Raw genomic sequence first — 25,056 nt, forward strand, 5'->3', positions numbered from 1 at the left:
GTCCTTAAAAGCTGCCTCTAGTTCTGGGGTCCACCGGACTTGGTTGGGCAGCCCCTTCCTCAAGCTGTCTGTCAGGGGCGCCGCTCGGGAGGCAAAGTGGGGGATGAACCGCCCGTAATACCCCAGCAGTCCTAGGAATCGCCGAACCTGCTTCTTGGTCTTGGGCTGTGGGGCGTCGGCTATTGAGGCCACCTTGTCCGGTGGTGGCCTGACTCGTCCTCCCCCGACCACAAAGCCCAGGTATTGGAGTTCCCGGAACCCCAGGTGGCTTTTCTTTGGGTTGGCCCGCAGTCCGGCCTGTTGAAGGGCTCTCAAGACTGACTCCAGGTGCTGGAGATGGGTGGGCCAGTCCGGGCTAAAGACAATGATGTCGTCAATGTAGGCCATAGCGTATGCCCGGCACTTGCCCAGCACCTGGTCCACTAGTCGCTGGAACGTGGCTGCTGCACCATGGAGCCCGAAAGGCATTTTCTTAAATTGAAAAAGACCTTGGGGAGTGGCGAAGGCTGTTTTCTCCCGATCTTCAGGTCGCACGGGCACCTGCCAGTACCCCTTGGTTAAATCGAGAGCTGACAGGTAGCGAGCGGACCCCAGGTGATCCACCAGCACATCTGCTCGGGGCATGGGATAGGCGTCGAACTTGGCCACCTTATTCAGCTCTCGGTAATCGACGCAGAAGCGGGTGGTCCCGTCCGGCTTGGGCACCAAGACTATTGGACTCCTCCAGGCACTCTGTGAGGGCTCAATCACCCCCAGCTGGAGCATCTCGTCCGTCTCCTTTTCCACCACCTCCCACCGCTTTCTAGGGATGGGTCGCCACGTAGCCCGAGCCGCTTGCCCTGGCTCGGTTGGGATGGCATGCTGTATCAGGCTGGTGCTACCTGGTCTGCGGGAGAAGACGCCTGGTACCCGGGCCCATAGAGCCTGTAGCTGGGCCCGCTGAGTTGGGTCGAGCTGGGGGTCCACCTTGGGCTCCTCGAATTCTGGGCCTTCTGTGGTCCACGGCAGCTCACTGGACGGGAGTTCCAGGGGGTCCTCCGCCAGCTGGCACTCCTCGCTGTCCCGCTCGTACCACCTCTTCAGCAGGTTCACGTGGAGCGTCTTCCTCTGGCGTCGACGAGGCCCACACTGGACCTCATAGGTGGTAGGTCCTAGTACCTTTGTCACCACATAGGGGCCTCGCCAGGGGTCCCCCTCCTCCCTGGGAAAAACTGTGCGGTGGACGAGGACCTTCTCCCCCAGCTGGAAGGTTCTCTGTCGCGTACCCCGGTCATACGCGGCCTTCTGGTGTGTCTGGGCGTGGGCCAGCCGTCGGCCTGCTTCTGCTTGGAACTGCTGCACCCGCTCGCGGAGTTGGCTCACGTACTCCTGGACTGGGGGGGCTGGGGGGCTGGCTTGGGGGCCCCATTGCTCCACCAGGCGGGAGAGCATTCCTCGTGGCTTTCGCCCATACAGCAGTTCAAATGGGCTAAAGCCAGTGGAGGCCTGGGGGGTCTCTCGGAGGGCAAACATCAGGGGGTCGATATACAGGTCCCACTGGTGAGGTTTGTCATGCGTCATCTTTTTCAGGGCCTCCTTAACAGTCTGATTCAGGCGCTCTGCCAATCCATCTGTTTGGGGGTGGTAGGCAGAGGTGAACACCTGCCGGATCCCCAAGTTCTGACAGAGCTGACGCATGGCCTTTGCTCGGAAGGGCCCTCCCCGGTCTGTCAAGATTTCGCTGGGCAGCCCCACCATTGCGAACAGCTTGGACAACGCCCGGACCACCCCCGGGGTCTGCATAGTTTTCAAAGGAATGACCTCCGGGAAACGTGTGGCGTAGTCCACGATCACCAGGGCAAAACGGTAGCCCCGGGGTGTGCGTGGCAGTGGGCCGATAAAGTCCATCGCTATCCGCTGGAAGGGCACCCCCATCACTGGCAGCGGGGAAAGAGGGGCCTTTGGCGGGCGTCTCGCTGCCACCCTCTGGCAGGTGGGGCATGAGCGGCAGTATGCCTTCACGTCCGCATTCACCGAGGGCCAGAAGAAACGCTCGAGGATCTTCCTCAGGGTCTTGTGGTGCCCCAGGTGCCCGGCCCAAGCGTGCTCATGGGCGGTGCGGAGGACCTCCGGCCGATAGCCTGCTGGCACAAGTAGTTGGCGGACCTCTCCCTGGCCATTCGGGGCACGAGCTATGCGAACCCAAACCCCTCCTTGCTTCTCAATGCGAGGGAGCCGTTGGGACCTCCGTTCATCCCGCACCTGCTCCTCCTCACGAGCGGCTGTCTCTCGCAAGCGCTGCAAGGACTCATCTGCCCCTTGGGCATCACAGAATGGGCGATCTGCTGGGGGTCCAGCTGGGTCTTCAGTCCGTGGTTCTGCCCCTGGTCTGGTGGAGGGACCCTCTCCCGGGTCGTCGGCCTCCTCCACTTGCAGAGTGGTGGCAACTTGTGGGTCTGTCAATTCCCGTGCTGCCTCCCGCCGAGGCCTGGCGATCCCTGGGGCGTCTCTTCCCGATTTCTTCGCTGCCTGCTGGAGGAGCCTGAAGAACCCTGGGGCATCTCTTCCCCGCAGCATTGGCACGGGTAGGTGAGCTACCTGGGCAACTTCCATTTGGTGGCAGACCCCTAGGTACTCTACCGTGATTAGGGCCGTAGGGTACGGCTGGGTGCGGCCCATCACATCCGTCACCGGGATCCAGCGGTGCACTGGGGTGGCAGCTGGGAGGAGTTGGGGCCGAATTGCTGAGACTGCACTCCCGGAGTCCAACAGGGCTTGTAGGATCAGCTGGCCTATCCTCACGGTGGCGCATAGACTCAGCACCTGCTTGCCAGGTGGTGGGTTACTTTCCCAAGCCAACGCACATACCACTGGCGAGGAGGCTGTGGGTGTGCAGGCTTGCATCCGCTGCTCCACGGCCTGCATTAGCTCTGCCTGAGCTGTTTGGAAGGCCGCCTCCAACTTCCTCCACATCCTGTCCAAGCATTCCTCCAGCCACAGTCTGAGGTCTGCTGGGGCTACGGCATTGGGATACATCCCTTCGACTGGCGCCTGCGTCGGAACGGCTTTCCCCGTACGGGCCACCAACTTGTCAGGGCTTGCCGCCGCTGCCGCTGGGCGTGGCATTGGGCGGTCTGCTCCTGACGTCATAGGGGGGCCAGGGATGCTGCAGGACCCTGCTCTGTGAAAGGAGGGGCGGTATACCTCACCCAGACTCCCTCTCAGTCCACTCGCTGGCCTGCTCAACCTGGCCTGCTTGCCCCCTGTGTCCTTCTTCATCCCCTCCTTCCAGAACTCTCCTCCAAACCTCCACTCTTGCATTGCACCGCTCTCACTCCACATTATCACTCCTTACTCACATCCACCACCACAGGGCTCTTCCCAGCCAGCTTTTATAGGGCTTCCTTCTACTGCCCCACCCCTCTTCCAGCCCAGTCTTGGGCTGCACCAAGCAGTTGCAGCTGGGGTAGCTGATCTGGCCCCACTGACCAGCACCAGCTGTGCCTTGTTCCCTGGCTGCCCAGCCTCCCTGCCTTGGCTGATTGCTGAAGGCCTGTCCAGCTGCAGTCCCCTGGCTAGCAGCTCGGCCTCCCTGGCTGAGCTGATGGCTGAAGGTGGGTCCAGCTGTGGCTCCTTGGCTGGTTGCCCAGGGCTTCCTGCAGAGTGCCTCCAATAGCCTCACCTGGAGTGGCTTGGCTTCTGGCAACTCCTGGGCCGGGCTACTATTTTCTAGCTGGGGCGTGGCTTTGGGCTGTTGGGGCTGCTGCTGCTTCTCCTCCTTAGGTAAGGTCTTTGGGTGGGTGACTGCTGGGCCCCCAATCCCTCTGCCCTTGCCCCCTTCTGCCTTGCTTAGTCCCCTTTCCTTCCCCAGGGGAGTGGGACTCGCTGGCTTCTCTCTGTCTCCCCCTGACTCCTGAGGCCCTGGGCCTTTGCCTCTTGCCCCTGGCGCTGGCAGGTTCTGGCTCCATTTGCCCGTGGGAGGGGATGACCTGCTGTCCCCAGGCTGCCCCCTCTGCTTGCCAGTCAGACCGGTTGACCTACTGCCTGCTGGCTGACCGGTTGACCTGCTGGCTGCTGGCTGCCCCCTCTGTTTGCCCGTCAGCCCGGTTGACCTGCTGTTCCCCCTTGTCAAGTCTGGGGGCTGGGGCTCAGACCCCGGACATTGCTAACTAACAGATAATTTTAAGCAATGGTTTTAATTGTGTTTTTTTAATATGGGGAGTTTTTGTGGGGTATACATATTTCAAATAAATGCCCAACTAATGCAAGAGGCAGGTCAGCCGTACTGACATGATGTAGTTGGTTAGTGATCAGGTCCTCATGTGACGTGGTCTACTCTCCTGTCGGAAGATGCATTCAGGATTCTAAAAGAGCAGCTCTCGTGGACGCCAGGGGGAAGACTCACTGTCTTTACAAAAAACTTGGCAGCGTATTAGTAAGAGTCTGGGCTCCAAATTCGACACATGGCAAAACCTGCTTGAAAAATAGTTCTTTAGTGCAGGAGTCAGGGCAGGACTGGGCTGGGTTTTTCCCTAATGTGGGCACTTTCACTGTACAGACATCCAGTGCTGACTCTTAGATTGAGGTATACAGACAGAGGATTGCATTACTTTCTGTATCTGTGATGGAGTTAGATCCAGAGGAGTTAGCCGTGTTAGTCTGTAGTAGCAAAATCAAAAAGAGTCCAGTAGCACCTTTAAGACTATGCTACAATAAAATTTATGCTACAATAAAATTTATGCTACAATAAAATTGGTTAGTCTTCAAGGTGCTACTGGACTCTTTGTGATGGAGTTAAATCTCTTGATCAAGTGATGTAGGGTAGCCCTGATTTTTCACTCTTACTTTTTTCTCTCTAAGATGATGGAATTGTGATCAAAATGGAGGAAGAGGAGGAAGAAGAAGAGGAAGAAGAGGAGGAGGAGGAGGAGGAAGAAGATCCTGTCAGCCTCGAGCCACGCGGGTTGTTCTCTTCAAGAGCTGAGCCACCGTGCTCCCTGAACTGCAGCACAGAAGTGATACGGGAAGATCAGCGAGTCACAAAGCCCCCCAGAGCGACAGTGGGGATCTGTGCACCACTGTGTGAGAGGGACAATAGTGTAGAGCCACGGCCAGTGACCCTCCAGCAGAGGAACCGGACACGAGAGAGGCCCTACATCTGCCCGGAGTGTGGCAAGAGCTTCATGCTGCGCATCAATTATATCATCCACCAGCGGAACCACCTCAAGGAAGGCCCGTATGAGTGTCACACATGCGACCTCAGCTTCCGCATCAAGCAACAGTTCCTTCTGCACCAGCGACTGCACACTGCACGGCGGGTAGCTCCTCCTCCCCGCCGCGGACAGACCTTCCCTGACAAACGTAGCTTCAAGCCACAGCCCAGGCCGCCTCCGCCTCCTGGGAAGCCCTATAAATGCAGCGAGTGCGAAAGCAGCTTCAGCCATAAGTCAAGTCTGAGCAAACATCAGATCACGCATGTGGGTGAGCGGCCATACTCCTGCAGCGAGTGCCGCAAGAGCTTTCGGCTGCAGATCTCGCTCGCCATGCACCAGCGGGTACATGCGGGCAAGAGCGAGCTCTCCTTCATCTGCCCACAGTGTGGGAAGGCCTTCAGCCGGCCCTCGCATCTCCTGCGGCACCAGCGGACTCACACAGGCGAGCGACCCTACAAATGCAGCCAGTGCGACAAGACCTTCAGTGAGAAGTCCAAACTGACCAACCACTACCGAGTGCACACCCGGGAGCGCCCCCACGCATGTGGCGAGTGTGGCAAGGGCTTCATCCGCAAGCACCACCTGCTGGAGCACCAGCGCATCCACACCGGAGAGCGGCCCTACCACTGTGCCGAGTGTGGGAAGAACTTCACCCAGAAACACCACCTGTTGGAGCACCAGCGGGCGCACACGGGGGAGCGGCCCTACCCCTGCACGGAATGCGCAAAGTGCTTCCGCTACAAACAGTCCCTCAAATACCACTTGCGGACACACATGGGAGAATGATGGCTGCTCCCTACCTGCCCACAACCCTAAGCCCTGGTCTCTGGGGACTGAGGACCGACAGGGGGACGGATCCTGCTCATGTACCCCTCCGCCCCCCCTCCCTGGAACACAGACTGTTGGTCTGCTCCCTTAATTAAATAACAGGTTTCAGAATCAAACTAACCACACCTGTTGGCACAGTGACGCTTGCCGCCCCCTGAGCCTCTCCTACCTGCTTCTCCCTTCCCTACTCCGTTCTGTTCTTTTTGATAATAAATGTGGAGTCTGATTTTATTTGGTAAGCAAATGCTTAAGGTTTCAGGTTTGTTTCATTATCTCCCAGGGTGCTGCGTACTAGAAAAACCAGGGCCATCTGAAGGGGAAGACTAACCTCTGAGAGAGTGGAGTGGCCCAGTCAGGGCATGCTGAGGCCTTTAAATATTTAATATTTGATAACTTGTTTTTAAATGGATCTTTTGGGGTTTAAATTTCAAACAGGAGTAATGCTGGAAACTCATTGAGGGTATGTTTGGTCTTGAAGAGAGGAGTTTCCAAATAAGTGGCCACGCCCAGGCCTCGGAATTCTGATTTCCCAGCTGGATCAAGTCTATCCTATTGATGGGCACGTGTTGTGCAGACTGGGGCATTTGGCACTGCGGATGCAACGTTTGCATCTTTTTGTACTTTTTGCAGAATTCGGCATGTTCTACTCTTTTTTCATTTCTGGGAAAGAAGGGAGGGTTTTGTAAATACAGAGAAGGGAAAAGTTGCATCAAAGCAAGTCACCCTATCCCATGGCTTCAGGAAGCCCTGCTGCTTTCCTTCTCCTCTTTTCTGCAGATGTGGGCAGAAGGTGCCTTGTGCAAGTCAGAGCACGGGTCCTTCTTGTAAGTCAGGACGGTCTATTCTGATTCACAGAAGGCCACACTCAGCATTCTGCGAGAGCTTCTAAGAACAGCTCAAGCCGCACTCCCAGCGTCTGCTGAGCTGCGCCATTCAGTGCCCTCCCTGTAGGGCTGACAGGTGGGGGAGGGCACGGTCGGACTGCAAGCTTGAGGGAGGGAGTGGAAAGAAACCGTACCCTTTGCAGCCAGTCCAAGGGTTGTGGGGACAGTTTGACCCTCCCACGGCTGCTGTGCCCTTCCTGTTCGGGTGCCTCTCGTGGGGTTCACGCCTTTGCATTGCTTGGTTCTCTCTGTGTGCCCTCCAGGCCCACCTGACGCCCAGGGCCCTTCTGCACCCGCCTTTGCGCTCGGCGATCTCGGAGGACCTGTGCGGGGCAGCCACCCTTCGGGCGAATGCGCGCGTCTGCTGTCTTACACCGACTTTACTCCGCGTTGGGTGGGCCTGGGCGGGCGGTGGTGGCAAGCCTGCCTCCCTCCCTCTCACTCGGCGATTGCAGCTGGTCGCCCAGAGGCCGCAGAGGCGCAGGCAGGGGTCCGACTCGGCGGGCTGCCGTGAGCCCACACGGGCAGACCCCCTCCACGAACCCGGGAGGCGTCTGCTGGCAGGGAGGGGGCGGCGGCCGTGCCGCGGGGCCAGGGGTCTCCCCCGCTGCCCTGGGTCTTCACCGGCACGGCGTCAAAGCCGGGGCAGGCTCGCCGGGCTGGGGTCTGCCAGAAAGGAGCCAAGGGCGCGCGGGAGCGCCCCTTCTGCAACGCCCCCCCCCCCCCGCCGGGCGGCTGAGCCCGCCGGTGCGGCACCCGGGTGGGCGGTTTGGGGGCTTCTGCGCGACCTTCCCGTCGCCGCGCCCCAGCAAGGAGAAGCTCCGGCCGGCCTGGGAAGGCGGGGGCTGCAGCGAGCTCCTCCCTCCGCAGGGGGCGCTGTGGCCGAGCCGCGCCTCCGGACGGCGGCTGCTTCGACTCCGCGCGTGCGCGTGGCTCTTTCGCTCCTTAAACCCCTCAGGGCCGCGCGTGCGCAGGAGCTGCGCGAGGGAGAAGGCTCCGGTGGGTGCTCCTCTTTGCCCCCCGCCCGCCGCCGCCGCCGCCCCCCCGCGCTTCTCTCGGGCCGCCTCGCAGGAGCGCCCCCCCCCCCCCGCCCCAAGAGCGCCGCCCGTGGCCGCCCGGCCCGGCCCGCCCCTCCCCTCCGCGCCGGGGGAGGGAGACAAAAGACCGAGGGGGAGGGGCGCCTGAGGTGAGGCGCCCCCTGAAGGCTCTTGGGGGGGGGGCTCGGCCCGGCTCCCCTCCCCTCCCCTCATGCGCGCGGCCGAGGGGGAAGGGGGCGTCCCTGCCTCGACCCCCGCCCCGAAAGGCCTCCAGGCGGCCGGGCCGAGAGCCGCTGCCAGGGCGGGGGTCGGGCCGGTGGGAAGCAGCTTCCTCCGCGGGGGCCCGGGGGCCGGTTCCGCTGCGGTGCTGGGAGTCCCGGCCGGTCCGGAGCGGATCCCGGACAGCGGGCGGGGGCTTCGGACAGGGCCGCGACTGACCCTGACCCGCCGCAGGGGCCGCTTTCTGTGGCCGGCGCCCCTTTGGCGCCTTCCTGGGCGGGGGGGGGGGGGGCTGCACTTGTAAGCTTTGTGCGGAGGAGGGGGCTGGCTCGGGGGTCGCTGTGGGGAAGCCGTGCGGGGGCCTCCGCCTTGGCCTCCGCGTTTCGTGGGCTGGGCTCCGGCCCCTTTGACATCCGGTCCCCCCTTTCTCTCTCGCAAGAAGAGCCTCCTGTAGCTCTTCACCCCAAACCCCGCAGTCGCGGAGAGAGAGGCTGCGCCCCTTTAGGGGTCCCGCCCTCGTAACCCTCTCGTGACGGGGTCCCTGGCCCCAGTTGAAGACCGCTGGGGCCGGGCTTGGCGGCCCAACCGCCTCCCTCTGGAGGAGGCAGCATCAGGCAGGCAGCCATGCGTGGACACGCCAGCTCTGACTCGTGAAAGCTTCTCCCTTGGAAATCTTGTCGTTGTCTGGGGGGCCCCTGGGCTCGGGTTCTGCCGTAAGAGCGTCTTTCGGGACTGGACCCCCACACAGAGCCAGAACATTACCGTGTATTTGCTTGCCGTTGTATGCCGGCCTGTTGTGGATGAAGGAGTCGGTTTATAACTTGTGGGAGCTTCAGGATTTTGGCCTATGGCTGGAGGCTGACGTCTCTCCTTTGCGGAACATAACACATTGTTTTCTGCTGATACGCCAGGTGCAGCTATTCCTCGAAAAAGCACGATCAGGCCACGGTGATCCATGCTGTGATCACATCCAGGTCAGACTGCTATAATATTCTGTTGAAGGAACTGCCGTGGGAAATGAACCCTGTTTCCAGGCTGAGTTCCTAGTGCTGTTTTTTACCTTTAAAATCCTAAATGGCTTGGGGCTGGGGTACCTTCTCACATAACTGTCCAGCCCACCAGCCCAGAACTTTTCCCCAAGCCCTTTTTTTGGTCCTCAGAGGTGAGGTAGGTGGCAGCTAGGAGCAGAGCTCATTCAGGGGTAGAACTTTGCATGTAGAACGCCTTTCCCCTTGAAGCTTGCCTGGCGTCTATGCTGCTCCCCTTTAAGTGGCAGGCCAAAACATTTGTCCAGGCTTTTAATGATGAAGTTAATCTTTTACCATTGTATTTATTTAGTTACATGCATTGTTTATAGTATGCATTTCTCATGGGGACTAGTCTGAATTGTTGAGTGACGTTTTAAGCTTATTCAGTGTTTTATGCTGTGGCTGGGTTTTTCATGTTTCAAGTTTTCAACTTTTAAATCATTTTAAAATTGTTAACTTTTATGGCATGTTAAGTTTTGATTGTGTTTTATTTTATAAGCTACCTTGGGCAGGTTCTCTGGAGAAGTGGCACAGAAATTTTCTAAATAAATAAATCTGGCTCTTTAGTCGTTGGTTCCAAGGTGATTTGTAGCCGCTGAATTTATTATTCTTAAAACCCATGAAACCATCACAATGAGAAATCGGTGCAACCCCCTTTCCTGAGGGCTGGTCCAGATTTGCTCCAATCCGTGGAGAGGAGGAGGGGCTCTGAAGAGGCTGGATTTTGTAGCTTTTGTGCTGGGTAACCCTCATAGAAACTGAGCGGCTGGAGACCCCAAATTAATGTGTGCGTTTTCCAGCAGATTTTTACACATGTAAGAAAGTAAAACTTGGAATCATAGAGTTGGAAGGGGCCAGACAGACCATCTAGTCCAACCCCCTGCCAAGTGCAGGATCAGCCTAAAGCATCTCTGACAAGTAGTCATCCAGCCTCTACTTCATTGGGTAAAAGTGTTGAGAATCGAGAATCCTTGAGCATTAGCTTTGTCAGCAGCTGGGTTAGCAAATGCTCTCTTATGGTAGTGGCTGCAACAGCCACGGTGTAAATGGCCCCAGGTTGCAGGAAATGTCTCCAGGTAAAGTCTGTCTGAATCCCATAGAGGAAGCTTAAGTGCTTTATGTGTGTGTGCATGCGCGTGCATGCAAAAGAAAGTGTAAATTAGTCCTAAATATTACCTGATTGTGTCTTTGAGGTTCAAGCCTGTTTCTAAGCCCAAAAGCAAAACCAGACTATCCATACTATTAACATAGGAATAAGTACTTGCTTGAATCCTTGGAGTGGACAAAGCTATAAACTCAAATGACGTTAATTGAGCATTTTCTTCTTGCCAGTAGCTTCAGTGTTGCAACATGGACCCCCAAGCAGCGCCTTTGCAGGCTGAACAGAATTTTGTCAGAGATGCCAAACAGAATGTGGCTGAGCTCTCTATGTGGACGGTGGTGGCTGCCATCCAAGCCATCGAGAGGAAGGTGGATTCTCATGCCACGCGGCTGCTGAACCTGGAGCGCAGGATGGTGACAAATGAGAAGAAATATGTGGACTGTGAGAACACAGTGGTGGACTTTGGCAACCAGATGGAGTGCAAGTTGACTGCTTTGGGCACCCTAATCCAGGAGTACGGGCTGCTGCAGAGGAGGCTGGAGAACATGGAGAACCTGCTGAAGAATCAGAACTTCTGGATCCTGAGGCTGCCCCCGGGTTCTAAAGGGGAAATCCCCAAGGTCAGTCCCCTTTCCCGGTATTCAGTCAGCCTTGAGCCGTGGTCCAGTGTTGCGTCTGCACTGGTAATCATAATTGATGCTACCCACAAGTCCCAATTAGTTAGAGTGGCTAAGATGGCCACTGGGGGTGCCATTCACAGTGAGTGACATTAGTGCAGATTGAATGCTGCAGTGCAGTTCAGCCCTGGCAAAAGATGGGAGACTCATTCATGTAGGAAGGCAGCAAGTTGTACAGGGGCTGGCTTCCAAGAGACTGACAGCATTATGTTGTTGCTGGGCCGTAGCTCTGTGAGGACAGGCAGGCTAGTAACGTGGACTTCTTTATTGTGTATAACAACACAACTCTGAGGTTTGGGCTGTCTTAATTCTTGCTCTTTTCAGAACTTAAATCTTTATCACTTTTATTTCTTTAGAAAGTTTCTATACATCCTTTCCAGAGAATCTTCTTGAAGTGGCTCACAAAGTGAAACATAATTGTTAATGACTTTCTGATGTCTTACCAATTAAACAACTAAAAAACTAAAATCAATGCATTAAAAAAACCTGTTGGAAAATAAAAACATTTAGCAGCTTAAAATGAGTTTGATAAACCAGGGGTTTTTTTTTTTGAAGAATACTTTTTATTTTATTGATAAGATTAAAAGCCCAATAAAAAGGACAGAGAAAAGAGAAAGAAAAAAATAATAAAAAAGGAGAGAGAAAAAGAGAAGAACAAAAATTAAAGAAAAATAATACATATTTTATTTTCCATTTTTCTCTATAACACCTGTCATATCTTCACAAACATTACACTGTAGTTGAGATACCTCCATAATTTACCTTTTCAATACTGCCCCCTTCTATATATTTTTCCCAAATTTATCTTCTTAGACATCAAATCCACAAATCATCATTTTTTCTCATCTCACACAGAAAGCCAATAAAGGGTTTCCACTTAACCATAAAGGTAGACGATGTTTTATCTCTGATCAGAGCTGTCAGCTTAGCCATCTCTGTTAACTCCCATCATTTTCACAATCCAGTCATCCATTGAAGGCAATACTGTACTTTTCTATTTTTGTGCATATAAAAGCCTAGCCACCCTTGACATATATAAAAATATATATTTTCCACCTGTTTGTCCAGGCAGTTCTCAATCTAGAAGCAGACTGTAAAAAATATGTAGATTATCCCTAATTAGCAGCTTTCCTAAAAAGAAACGGTTTTGCTTGGCACCTAAAAGAAAGTAGAATGCCCAGCAAGACTGCTGCCTACTTAGCACAAATTACTTTTTAAAAACGTTTAAAACAAAGGCCAGTTTTTATAGTTGTTACTTTGCCTTATTTTTGTCTTTATTTTCTTTAAATTGTAACTGTAGGCCCAAGAGATGAGCTGTCCAGTGAATAATTAACATTAATAGAAACCTTGCCTATCATGTGTTTTTAAAAATAACTATAGCCTTATCACATCACTGTTTCACAAAGTCATTGAACTAATTTGAGTTTTTTTCCAGTTTTGTTAGGATCATACCTACTGCTGATTAAAATATCTCTGTTCTAATATTAATACTTGGATCAATCTCTGAATGATCAAATTATGATTTTTTTTAAACTGATTAAAGTCCAAACCTGAAGAGGCCCTTCCTCAGGGTCCTGGAGTGCAGCTATGCTGTTCCAGCACAGTGTGGGCAACAGGTAGCTGCTTGAGGCAGGTCTAGACTAGATCATTGGCCTACCCTAAGGAGGATGAATTGGTCTTTGCCAAGGGAGCTCCACATCTGCATACTAGATCAGCGGTGCAAATTGACAGTAATTGTGCAGCCATATTTATTTGTTATGCTTCAAAGTCACTTTTCTTTTGTGGAATTGAGAACTTTTTGGCAAAATGTAGCATAGAGGTAGCAAGTAGGTGGTGTTAGGGCAGGAGCCACAGCTTAGTTACAGAGCGTCTGCTTGGCATGAAGAAGGCCCTGGGTTCAATCCTGGCCTCTCCCGTTAAAAGGGTCAGGTGGTAGATGATGTTAAGACCCTGTATGAGACCCTGGAGAACCGCTGTCAGTCTGAGTTGACAATCCTGACCTTGGGGATAGTTTTGGTGGGTAGCTTTGACTCTCGAAAGCTTACACTCTGAAAACCTTGTTGGGTTGCTACGGTGCCCCTGGACTTGAATCCTGCTGTAATACTGACTTTGATGGACTTCTAGTCTGGGTCCGTATAAAGCAGTTTCCTGTATTCATGTAATGGCGTGCAAGCCCTGGGGAGACCACAGCCATTCTCAAATGTTTCATGACTGTTGCCTGAATGTCTGGAGAAAGGATGAGAAACTTAGCCTAAAAGCAACATGACTGGGAATCTGCGCTCTGCTTGGACACTCAGGTTTCCTATGCAGAAAATAGGCTATTGCGTGGCTTTGGTAGTGGAGGAAGGTGAGTGTGGTGCCTTGAGGCACATCTGTGCAACACGGTATATGGCTGCGAAGCCAAAGTCCGGCCCCTGGTACCAAAGGACTTTTAATGTGGAAGGGATTTCTAAATACAAAATTACAGGGACCAGCCCACCTCTCCAGAAGCAGTAAGCTGTGGGACTTCTGTGCGTGGGAATGCTGTGGGATGCTGTAGTGCAAATTTCATGTGTGCCGATGGGACAGCATTTGTGACACCCCTGATGGCTATTGTTGCTGAAGCGCAACCAATGCAAATGGCTCTTTACAAGAGGCAGGCTCTTTCCCTGAAGAGCTCACGGTGTAAAATCTGGCATGAGGAGGAAGGAAAAACGGGGCCAGGTTAACAGGCCGTTGGGATGCTTCCCACTGGCTGTTCCCCTCCTCCCCGCTCTGAGCCTTTGCACTGACACAGGAATGGACTTGCCTCAAGATGGAGTTGGGGAAAGCCTTGGCAGTTTGCTCCCTCTCCCCATCCATTATGTGCAGTGGGTGAAATGAGCAGTGTCGTGTTTGAACTGGGACTTGCAAGACAATTGGTGAAGCTTTTGAATGTTTGGACGATCCCTAAGCAATGGTCTGGCTGGAGGTGCCAGGCATGGCACGTGAGCTTTTCTGTTAGGGAGAACGGCAGGACACTCAGCCTGTCAGCTTCTCAGCCCTGTCTGCCGTACGCACCCTTTCCATGAGCCACGGATGAGGGAAGGTCACCAAGCAGTCATATCTGCTGCTGCAGAAGATGGCACGATCTGGTGCTGGAGAGGAAATGAAATGAACCGGCCACCAGGCGCTCCTCCTCGCCAGTCTAACTCTGCAACTGTTGTGATTCTAGGTACCAGTGACCTTTCAGGACAACTCGGTCTGCTTCTCTGAGCAGGAGTGGGGGAACCTAGAAGAGTGGCAGAAGGAACTCTACAAGAACATGATGAAGAGCAATTACGAGTCGTTGGTCTCGCTGGGTAAAGACTGGCTCCGGCTCCTTCGTTAGCTGCTCTGCTCCTTAACTGCTGAGGCTAAACCTTGCGTTCCTTTCATGTTCCACTGGATTTTTCCTTAAGTGAATATTCCTCCCCCCACCCACCCCCACCCCCCCACCCCGCTTCAGTGTCTGGTAGATGGCAGAGAGCATGCTTTTGAGGTTTATGATTTGTGAGCCAAGTCAGGGCAGGTAAAAACATTTACTTATTTACGTTACTTGTGGTCTGCCTGGCTCTCACTGACTCTCAAGGGGATTGTACAGTGAGTGTCGGTACAGTCGGTTTCAAAGACATTTCAATAAACCTGCAATGGGTGTATACGTGCAAGAGTTACTTTTCATGGCTCCCTACAGATTGGAAAGCCCAGCCCTGATCCCCTTTTCAGAAATGTTGCAGGGGAAAGGGGTTTTCAGCTAGTCTCTTGATGCCTCTTTGCATTTTCTTTAGCGAACGCTTGACTTTTCGCTTAGCACTGTTTGCCTCCTTGTTGACCTGCTTACATTTTCTTGTGAAAACATGCCGTTCCATGCGAGTGGATCTGTCGTGGCGGTTCTCTCGGTGGATCCCGGGTTGCAGAGTGACCTGCCCCATGCGATAGGACAAAATGGAATGGCCGGGGCATGTTCTAACCATTATTGGCGGGGATGGGGGGGGTCCTGTCATTGCAGTCCTGATTGTGAGTCTGTATAAAAGTCTCACTTCACAAGTGAGCAGAGCCACGTCACTTGACAGAGATACTGGGAGGTTAAAATCCAACAGGTGCACTTGGTGAATTGTGTGAGACGCCGATAGGGTTTGCATTGGAAGCCTTGTGCCCCAGTTCTCAAGTTACCTTTCGATACGCTGAGCTGCCTGCTAGGTGATGTGAGCATGGCAGTCTGGTGAACATGATGCTCGGGGGCTCTGCTGCTTCCCACCGCAGAGTGAACTCGAATTGTAAGAGTTTATTTTTTGCAGACCACCACTTTTTGTCACGTGATTACTAATTCAGACCCTATATTCATCATGTGTAACAAAGCTCTTAAAATACTTATCCCAGCCCCCCCCCCCCCCATCACCTTAGGTTTCATCACATCAAAAAGTGACAGGACTAAAATCTTCTCTTGATGATTCCGCCTTCCATACCAGCTGTTCTCTCCGCCTCTTAATTTTTGCCATCCCAGGAACAACCTTTTGCCTGCCTAAACCCTTTTGCCAAGCTCCTCTTCCATACAGACATTCTTCTTCGGCTCCTGTACCGGCAAGGCCTTTCTGAACAGCTGTAGCCTACCCTTCCTCGCACCTCCGCTGCCTCTCGTCTCCACAGGCAGTCCCAGAGCTCTTCCTTTCCCTGCCTTTGGGTTGCCTCTGTTGGAGGGGAGTCCATAGAAGGAGCTGAAGGAGGGAATCTTCTTTCCCTGCCCAGGCCGCCCACAACTCTGCTCTGAGGATCAGGAGGCAAGCAGAATGCCCCAAGAGTAGGAATTGGGTGAAATTGTCGCTTCTGTCTGAAGCTTGTGTCAGCAGGGAGAGGAGAAGGGCAGCTTGTCCTTATTCCCCCTTGTTGCTGGAGCACCCTGTTCTATGGCACCTTTTCCTTGTGAGGCTCCCCCAGTCCTCTGCAGAGGATTGGGGCAAGTAACAAGCTGCTTGGGGAAGCAGGGGTGGGGATCTGCTCTGCGAAATCTCCTGCTTCGATCCATGCCCTTGGTTGTAGTTTGGAATGCCTCTGGGCATGGTTGGTATCAGTTCTACATTCTATGTAGCTCCTGGCATGCATTTTAGTCAGAGTGGTAATATCAGTAACATCCCCTTTGCATTAAAATAAGTATTATTCTTCATAATAATAGTAATAATAACATTTGATTTTTATACCGCCCTTCAGGAGAGCTTATCACCCACTCAGAGCAGTTTACAAAGTGTGTTGTTGTTATTCTCACGACAATCACCTGCATGACAATCACCTCTGGAGAGAGCTCCAGAGAGCTGTGACTGGCCCAAGGGTGGAGGAGTGGGGAATCAATCCCGGCTCTCCAGATTAGAGTCCTGCTGCTTTTAACCACTACACCAAACTGACTATTGTCTGCTCTGCATTCTCTCTCTTGTAGATTATGCAATTGCAAAACCTGACCTTCTCTCCCGGATTGAGCAGGGGGAACATCCCTGTGAAGAAGAGGAAGAGGTCTCCAAGGAGAGAGAGATTTCTGCAGAACCCAGCCCAGGTAGGAAGCTGGCACAAAGGCTTTCAATTACTCGGACCAGTAGAGGGTGCAGACTGGCATAGACAAGCCTGTTGTGCCGCCTCAGAACGTGTTCTCTTCCCAAACCTGGAAGGTTTATCACTGTCCAAGAGATACAGCCTGAGAGAATCTCTATTCCTGGTGAAACAAAAGTTTATCTTGGGGAGGGGCTTCCAGACGTTCTGACAGGGAGAAGTCTGTCGACCAAAGTTGGGGCTGCCAGACTATAACTTCATCTTTGATACTGTTGTGATTGTAGAAGAACAGAGTGATAAATCAGTTCTGAATTCCCTTGGACTTTTAAGAAACCACCAAGTTAGTCTGGAATGAGGATTAGCCAATAGTTCAAGACAGGAATCAAGTAGAGAGGACCATCTTACTTGTCTTTATCTCCTTTTTTGTGTCCTGAAATAGAAGTGTTGGTTTCTAGACCTGGCCTGGTCTGCCGTACTGAAGGAGGAGAAAACGTTCATGTGGGAGACCAGCAGAAAGATGAAGGAGGCACACATCCAAGTGACCCCAGTGCAGGTGAGAGAAATATGCTGGGCTGTGGGCGGTTCCACAGTCTATGGGTGAGCCATGGGGGGGGGGGCGGGTAGGCTGTGATTTGGTGGTAAAGCACCTGCTGTTCGCATGCAGAAGGCCCCCGGTTGAATCCCCAGCAGCATCTTGAGTTAAAAGGATCAGGTTAGAGATGATGGGAAAGGCCTCCGCCAGACACTCCGGACAGACAGACAGAGAGCTGTTGGCGTTCACAGGAGGCACGGCTAGCATGGACAGATCAAGGGTCTCACTCTGTGGAAGGCACCTTTGCATGTTCAGAGCCAGAACCAGTGTGTTTGTCTTTAGGTTGCCATATAGTGCTCTGTAAGTTTGGCTGTAGCGGAGTTAATACTGCTCCCTTCCCGTTTGTGAAAAAGAGAATGCCACATACAGAATCCGCTCTTATCTGGGCATCCCTCCTCTGTTGAAAACTTACTGAGAAGAAATTTCAGCTGCCAAGAAGGAAACAATTCCTGCAAAGAAAATGTATAAGCAAAGTTTAAAACAAAAACCTGATTGAATGCTGCATTCTGTATGAATGACAGTAAACGTTATCTGGCTTCTATATCTGGCCCCTCACCAGTCCTTGGAAAGCCAGTGAGGTGCTGCAGAGCAAGAGGGGAGAGAAATGTCTTGCTCTCATCTAGGCTAGATCCTCGAAGGACTCCGTATGTCCTTGCAAGCCTTTCTTTTATCAGTCCAAAGGGGGTGGGGCTTGCAGGGGAGCCCTCTAACTGATTTCTTGTTGAATAGACTGTGGGGCTGCTGAGTCTTCCTTTGGCTCCCCAGTGAAGCAGGATCAAGAGCTGAACCGTGAGGGGCCTGGAGTCTGTGAAGAAGGCAAGCTGCACATCAAGCCAAGCTTGGGTGAGTTCTGTGCAAGGGCAGGCTGGAGGCAGGGAGAGCCAGGTGTCTGTGGTTGCCCCCGGGCTGGCCCCTGCCCAAACTGTCCGTCCTTCAGTCGCTCTGTTTTTTTTAATCTGCTTTTCTGACCCTGTCCTCCTTTAAGGCTTCAGGCAGCAGGCGCTCCTGACTCTCTCCTAGCAACAAGGATAAAACGGGAGGTAGCTTAGCTGGGGAGAAGGACACGCCTGGCCCAAGGCCAGTCCCTTGGGCAGAGAGGGGCTGGAGCCCAGGCTTCCTTGTTCCTAGTCCTCCGCTCTCCCTGCTGCATCTTACTGGCTTTCTCAGCCTGGACCCATAGGCTGGTCTCGACAGGACTTGCCACCAGGTTCTGTCTCTCTGTTGTGGCTGTTGCTCTGCCTGAGCTCTGAGCTTCATCCCCAGATTGCTGAGAGTGAGCAAATCTGCTCTGGCAAAGCACAGCGCTGAAGCTTGACCCCAGAGCCCTGGAGGCTGACTGCGCTGATGTATTTTTGTGGGAAGAGTTCCTGACCCGAAGCAGCTTTGCAGTGCTGCTGCCCCCACGCCCTTTAACTGGAGCTTTCTTGGTGGGGTGGCAGCTGCTTTGAACGCCACCACTCCAGGCCACTCTGGATCTCAGTGTAACACAACAAATAGCTTGGCAAAAGAGGGGGGCACAGCAGGGCACAACACCTTCCTGGGCTGCCGCTGGCCCCTTCCTCTCCCGTGTGCCTTGGAGCCTTGGATTCTTTTCCCTTCCTCCCTCCTGTGGGTCCCGTTGCCATGAATCAGGATGCCCATGGGGAGGCACTGTGGCTGCTTCTGGCCCACGGCTTTGGCTTGCTTGTGTAACGCATCGTCAGCGGTGAACTTCAGCCAGATGGCTTGGAGCTGAAGCTGCTGTTGTGAACGCTACGCTCACCAGGCCCAGCTTCCACCAGCCCAAGAGCTGCTTGGACAGTGTTGGGTGCAAAGAGGAGAGCTCTCTGGCTGGGCTTTCTGGAAGAGAGCGCCACTCGCTTGGAAAAGGAGTAAGAGAGGCTGCTGCTGCTGCCTGGCCTCTGTTCAAGTGTGTACCAGGGTGACTCAGTCTTATGCTGCAGTCTGAATACATCATGTCCTGTTAGTAGGTTGTCAAGGCTTTTGGATACGGCTGCTTCCTTGAAGCGAGGGATGTAGAAGATCAGAGCTCCTTCCCCTGGATGGAAGTCCTGCAGGCTCATATTTGAGGTTCTGAAACCTCATCAGGCATTACTTGAGGCCTCCTTAAGCACTCTACATTCATCAGCCCTTCAAACATCTTTTTAAAAAGGGAGGACAAGGCTTTGGGGGTTGCTGACTTCTGCACCAGGAAACAGGTTTCCTGCCTCTCTCCTGCTTCTTTGAGGGACTTGGCATGGTGTGTGCAGAGGGCCCCGTGTCCAGCTGTGTGTTGTTCTGGCAACAGCCCCGTCAGTCTTCCCATTTTAGTGGTGAGGAATGAAGGCTCCGGTAAGGCTGCCTGCCAAGTCTTTGGCTATGCAGCGGGGGTTGGCCTCTGATCAGCTGCAACCACAAAGGTGGGGGGGGGTCCCCGGATGTTCATTTGGCCTGTTGCATTGGGCGGGCGGGCTGTGTCCAAGCGTCTTGTTGCGCCTCAACTGTAAGCTCCGAACAAAGGCGTGGCCAGCTTCCTGCCTGCCCACCTTTCTTCCCTTTTGGTGGCTTTGAGAGGAGGAATAATAATAATAATAATAATAACAACATTCGATTTATATACCGCCCTTCGGGACAACTTAATGCCCACTCAGAGCAGTTTACAAAGCATGTCATGATTATCCCCGCAACAAAATACCCTGTGAGGTGGGTGGGGCTGAGAGAGCTCCGAGAACTTGTGACTAGCCCAAGGCCACCCAGCTGGCTTCAAGTGGAGGAGTGGGGAATTAAATCTGGCTCTCCAGAGTAGAGTCCCACGCTCTTAACGATTACACCAAATTGGCTCTCAGTCCTGTTTCCTTCTCAGGGGAGGAAGGAGACCCGGTGCTCTGGAAAAGAAGGTGCTGTCAGGAGTTAGAGGCCATTTTTGTAAGAAAGGTGCCCCCCACTCTTAGCCAGGCAAGCATATGGTGATGTGGAGCCCTTCTGCGTGGAACATGTGGGCTGTGAGCCGTACCCCTGACCCCACCCCTCTTTAGAGGGTTCTGAGCATGGAGAGAGGAGAGGCTGGTGCAGAGCCCCGCTGGACAAAGACCTGGGCTGGGAAGATGAGCAGAGCTGACTGGCGAGGCTGAGCGGAGGCCTGCAGGCAGAACAAATCCTTCATGTAAGACCAGGGCTTCCGCCCATTCCCTTTCCTCCTTGTCTCCTGTCCTGTCCTTCACTGTGCTTGCTGCTCCGCCAGGGCCAGTGCTGATTATGTTTCTGTGCTTTCGTTTGCTCTTTCTAACAATTGCTCTGACTGCAGTGCCCACAGAATGTGGCTCGGAGGGTGCTGTATATGGACAGCAGGTGCCTGCGTTTCTCTGATGAGGAGAGGGAAAGACACCTGAGTAAGGCGGCTTTCTTTCCTTGTGGCGTATATTACCGTATACGGCACAAGGAGAGAAAGTCACCGGGAGTGTGTTCTGTAGAAAGGCCCAAACTGTTCCCTGTAGCCTGGCAGGTAGAGGAGTCTGGCCTGTTCCATTTCCCCCAGGGATGCTGGTCTCTGGGAGAGGAAGGCAGGGCTGGCCACACCCTGCAGGGAGTGATAAACAAAGGGTGATAAACACATGGAATTCGTTGCCACAGGAGGTGGTGGCAGCTACAAGCATTGCCAGCTTCAAGAGGGGACTGGACAAATATATGGAGCAGAGGTCCATCAGTGGCTATTAGCCACAGGAGATAGATGGTATTCTCTTTGTGGGGAGGTGGTGCTCTGTTGTCTTGGTGCTGGAAGGAAGGCAGTGGGAGGGCTTCTGGTGTCCTGGCCTCACTGACAGTCCTTTAGATGGCACTGGATTTCTAGCCACTGTGTGTGACAGAATGTTGGACTGGATGGGCCACTGGCCTGATCCAACATGGCTTTGCTTATGTTCTTATGTTCTTATGTTCTTATGAGTGCTTCCTAGGTGAAAGCAGGAGCAGTCAGCAGCCTCTCTGGGTTGAGTTCAGAATGCGCACCCACGTGGTCATTGTGCATTAAAGGGGGCGTGTGGCCTTGTGGCTCTTGACCTGTGTGTTTCGGTGCAGAGAAAGAGTGAGACAGCCTGCCCTTGGGAGGTGCAGTGCAGGAGCTGTCCTGACCAGGGCTGCCGTGTGGTGGCCAGGCAGCAGTGTTGTGCTTGCTGTACAAGGCGGGCAGCCTGTCTGAATCCCGTCTTCCACATTCAGTTGGCCAGCACTGCAGAACGTCCATCTTCTGAGCAGCCACCCAGACTGGTGGGCTTTGGCGTGCATTGGCCTTACTGTCTTGATTATAGAAGGGGGTTTTGCTCGAGATGAGCGCACACAAATGTATTTTCTTTGACCCCCCAGATGATGGGCTTGTCTTCAAAGCAGACGTCCTCCAGGCGCAGAGAGCGTTGTGTGAAACCTTGGGGCTGCAGTGTGCCGAGGAAGCCGTTCTCCACAGCCCCCACCCAGGAAGCCCCCTCGGGAGTCGCTATGGCACTCTGATCCACCACAGGCGGCATTCAGGGAGCCAGGCGGACGAGGCTGTTCCAGGTGAGGGAGGCTTTGGCGGCGGCAGCAGCCCTGCTGCAGGGTGCCAGCGCGACCGCCCAGGTGACAAACTCTTTGTGTGCCCTGAATGTGGGAAAGGCTTCCGGCTTCAGAAAAGCCTCTTGATCCACCAGCAGAACCACGCCTCGGAGGGGTGCTACAGGCCCCAGTGTGAGAAAAGCTTCACTTACAAGCAGCAGTTCACCCTGCATCAGCGGATCCACACTGGCGGAGGAGCCTACACCTCTGTAGCGTGCGAGGAAACCTTCAAGCAGAGTCACAACCTGAAACCTCTTCCTCGGGGGCCAGCGGGAGACAAGCCCTACGGCAGCGCCAAGTGCGTGAAAACCTTCAACCTCAAGTCCGCCTACCGGCCACACCAAAAGAGCCATGGGAGAGAGCGGCCCTATAAGTGCAGCCGGTGCCCCGAGAGCTTCTCCCAGAAGAAGAGTCTCGTCACGCACCAGAGGCTGCACTCGGGGAGGGGCAGCAGCTCCCTCACCTGCCTGTACTGTGGCAAGAACTTCAGCCACCCCTCGGACCTGGTCCGGCATCAGCGGATCCACACCGGGGAGAGGCCTTACCGATGTGGCGAGTGCGAGAAAAGCTTCACGCAGAAGCAGCACCTCCTGCAACACCAGAAGATCCACCTGCGGGAGCAGAACCAGCTGATGGGCACAGCGGTCCGGGAGGCGCTGCTGGATGCCATCTTCATCTAGGCCCTGCTTGGCGGTGGCTTCGCAGCGTTTCCTCCAGAGTGGGGCAGGGTTTGGAGGGGGGATAGAATGTTACCTCAGAAAGGGGTGCAGGGAGAGAGCCTGTCTGCCGCTGAAGGTCATGTGGACTCGGGCACTGGAGAGCAATTCTGGAAGTTCTAAAAGGCATCTAGAGATCTCTGGGAATCGGTAGGAGTGATCTGCTTCTGGTGTGGAGTGTCCGGTGGTGCAGCTGTCGCTCCCCAGTGGCGCCCCGTGGCTGTGAGTTCCGGGGACATTTCCACTGCAGAGTAGTCAAGACGGATTCCTGTGGGTCTGGAGATGGGGCACCCTTTCATCTCTCTGTAAACAACCATTTGTCCAAAAAAAACCCCTCACCCCACACTTTTATATTTTCTTGATTTTTTGTTCAGTAGAAACTTGAAAATAAATTAGAAAATTGGGAAAAAGAGAGCGTTCTGTTGAGTGAAACATCTTTTTTTGGAGATAAAAACTTCTGAGTAAGTTTGTGTGTGTTTTGTTGCATATAGGAATGGCAAGACGTTTTACTTAGTAAAGCTATTTGAAAAGTTCACCACTCAAGCATTTGTACAACATTTTTGAAGAATTACATGCTTTACATGGAATTTAAAAACAGAACTTTGTCTAGAGGCTCCCAATCTCCCAAGTAAAGTCAAGAGGAAAAGTAGAAAAGGAGAACCCCCTGCTTGCTGGAAGCCTGCCGGATGGTGGCACCTCTACTGCTTGCTCCTCCCATTCTGGAGAAGTTGTTGGTATGGGCACAACTGAGCCGTGTCTTTTCCTGACTCTCTCTGGGTTATGTTGGGGAAAGGTCTGCAAGACTGTGGGGTTTCCCTTGACTCCACTTGCTTTGAAATGGGAGTGGAAAGCTCCCCTCTGCGACAAACCACACAGGCTGATCTTGGGCCAGTTACTCGTAGCCTAACTTACCTCACCAGCTCGTTGTCAGGATGATGTGCAGGGCAGAACCCGCACGAGTGTCCTCCTGAGCTTTTTGGAGGAAGGGTGGGGATAAGCATGTATGTCGAGGTGGAGGGCAGAGGTCATGACGCCCAGTTCTAAGGCACTGCGTTTTTAAATAGATAGGATCTTCTTCGTTAATTCAGCATGGCGAGGTTTTTCTCTTGAATCGTTCCCAGGCCTCTGTTGAGTGCAGTGTCCAGTCTGGCCTCCGGCTATCACAGCTGGAGACCCAGCCTACCCCCGCCCAAGGGCCTGGGCTTCAAAGGCCCCATCAGGAAGATACACTGGATTCTCCCTGTCCCCTCTTTGCAGGGGCGTTTTTCTGTCTCCTGCAACATGGATGCTGTGAGGGATACTTTGAAGCCAGGGAAGTGATTGGAACAGGGTCCCTGTGCCCTGGTCCATCCTTGGCTAGCCTTCAGCAAGTGGGTCTCCTGGCCTCTGTGTGAGGGGGAAAACGAGGCCGGGGTTCTTGCGCTGCTTCCCGAAGAGTCTGAACGTGGCAGGTCAGGCCCACTGTGCTAACAGAGATGCTTTCCTCTGGCCAGAGGGCCTTCAGCTGGCACTCCGGGCCCTTTTGCCAGTGGTGGAACCTCTTGTGTAAGTGGGGTGTGCCTCATGCCAGCGAAGAGCATCCATTAGTGGAACAGTCCCGTGGCATCCATCTGTCCCAACAGCTTGTCCATGCTGCTAAACGAACTGCTAGCACGGATGCGGCGAGAGCTTTTTCTTCCCCTGCCTGCCCGCCCGCCCACATGCTTTGCTAGCCTTTTTCTTGGTTGGGGGTCTTTGTCCACCAAGATCCAGCGGTTTGGGTCCATGCCATGGTGGTGGCTGGTCCCTTCCTATGTCCTGTTCCCGAGTAGACCATTTGCAGGCACAACTGAGGCATAAAATCCAAACAGCCTCTCCCGGGCTCCCTTCACACTTGTGCCCTTCATTCCAGTGGGCTTCTGTGGGTCGTTTTCTGTTCAGGGTCTCCCAAGGCTTGGCTGTGCCCGACTCCCTCCTGCTCTGCCCCCTTCAGTCTGCTGTCCTGTGTCAGTATTTCCTTCTGTGCAGATTAAGTGTTGCTGTGGCAAAAAGGGTTCTGTGTAGAGCACTGGACAAGCATGCCTGGGAGCAATTGTGAACACTCATCTGGATGTCATTGAATGCACACAAGCCTTTGTTAGGGGGAGGCTGCCTGTCAACTCATATTCTTGAGAAAGACCTTGTGATAAAGAAGTGTGTAGTGTAGCCACTAAAAAGTGGAACTGGAGAATCTTTGCTTTCATCTTGAAAAGAGAAAAGTATTCTAGTTCTCATGAGTGAAACGAAGGCCGGAAATAAGTAGGATCACCTGGGGAATGAACTCAGCATTCTTCTGTGGAAGAGGAGTGGAGCTTTAATGTCGTCCTGGCCTGCCTTCTCTCTCTCTCCCCCTCCCTCCCTCCTCTGGCTACTTTATCCAGTCTCTGCCATGTGAACTCTTGCCATCAAAAGTCCAATATTTTCCTGAACTTTGAAAGCAAAAACCGCACATCTACCTCCCTCTGTGTAGCAGATCCTGCATGCCTGCCTCTTCCACTTTGAAAGAGAAAGGTGTATTTCGCACACAGCAGATGGAAGTTCTGGGCTTGGAATAGCAGGTGCAACCTGGTGTGGCTTTCAGCAACATTTTTGTGTTGCTTTGTGCTCTCCTAATAATAGAATTCTTCCCTACTAATTCTGTTTTTTTAAAACTGGTTCGGTGTGTGTCTCA

At 53.6% G+C, this 25,056-nt stretch overlaps 1 protein-coding gene across 1 annotated transcript in view; it reads left to right on the forward strand.

The window, feature by feature from the left end:
* The window catches only part of LOC129337378 (uncharacterized), a 37,663-nt gene that overhangs the window by 10,049 nt on the left and 2,558 nt on the right, over window positions 1-25,056 (forward strand). The window contains exons 5-13 of the mRNA XM_054990980.1: window positions 4,840-5,972; window positions 7,168-7,903; window positions 8,818-9,134; window positions 10,524-10,910; window positions 14,161-14,287; window positions 16,393-16,506; window positions 16,939-17,052; window positions 17,821-17,934; window positions 21,427-21,615. Of these exons, the coding sequence (XP_054846955.1) occupies window positions 4,840-5,972; window positions 7,168-7,903; window positions 8,818-9,134; window positions 10,524-10,910; window positions 14,161-14,287; window positions 16,393-16,506; window positions 16,939-17,052; window positions 17,821-17,934; window positions 21,427-21,615 (3,231 nt within the window). The remainder of the gene's footprint in view (window positions 1-4,839; window positions 5,973-7,167; window positions 7,904-8,817; window positions 9,135-10,523; window positions 10,911-14,160; window positions 14,288-16,392; window positions 16,507-16,938; window positions 17,053-17,820; window positions 17,935-21,426; window positions 21,616-25,056) is intronic.

Source organism: Eublepharis macularius, chromosome 11, assembly GCF_028583425.1.
Source record: "Eublepharis macularius isolate TG4126 chromosome 11, MPM_Emac_v1.0, whole genome shotgun sequence".
Taxonomy (NCBI): Eukaryota; Metazoa; Chordata; class Lepidosauria; order Squamata; family Eublepharidae; genus Eublepharis; species Eublepharis macularius.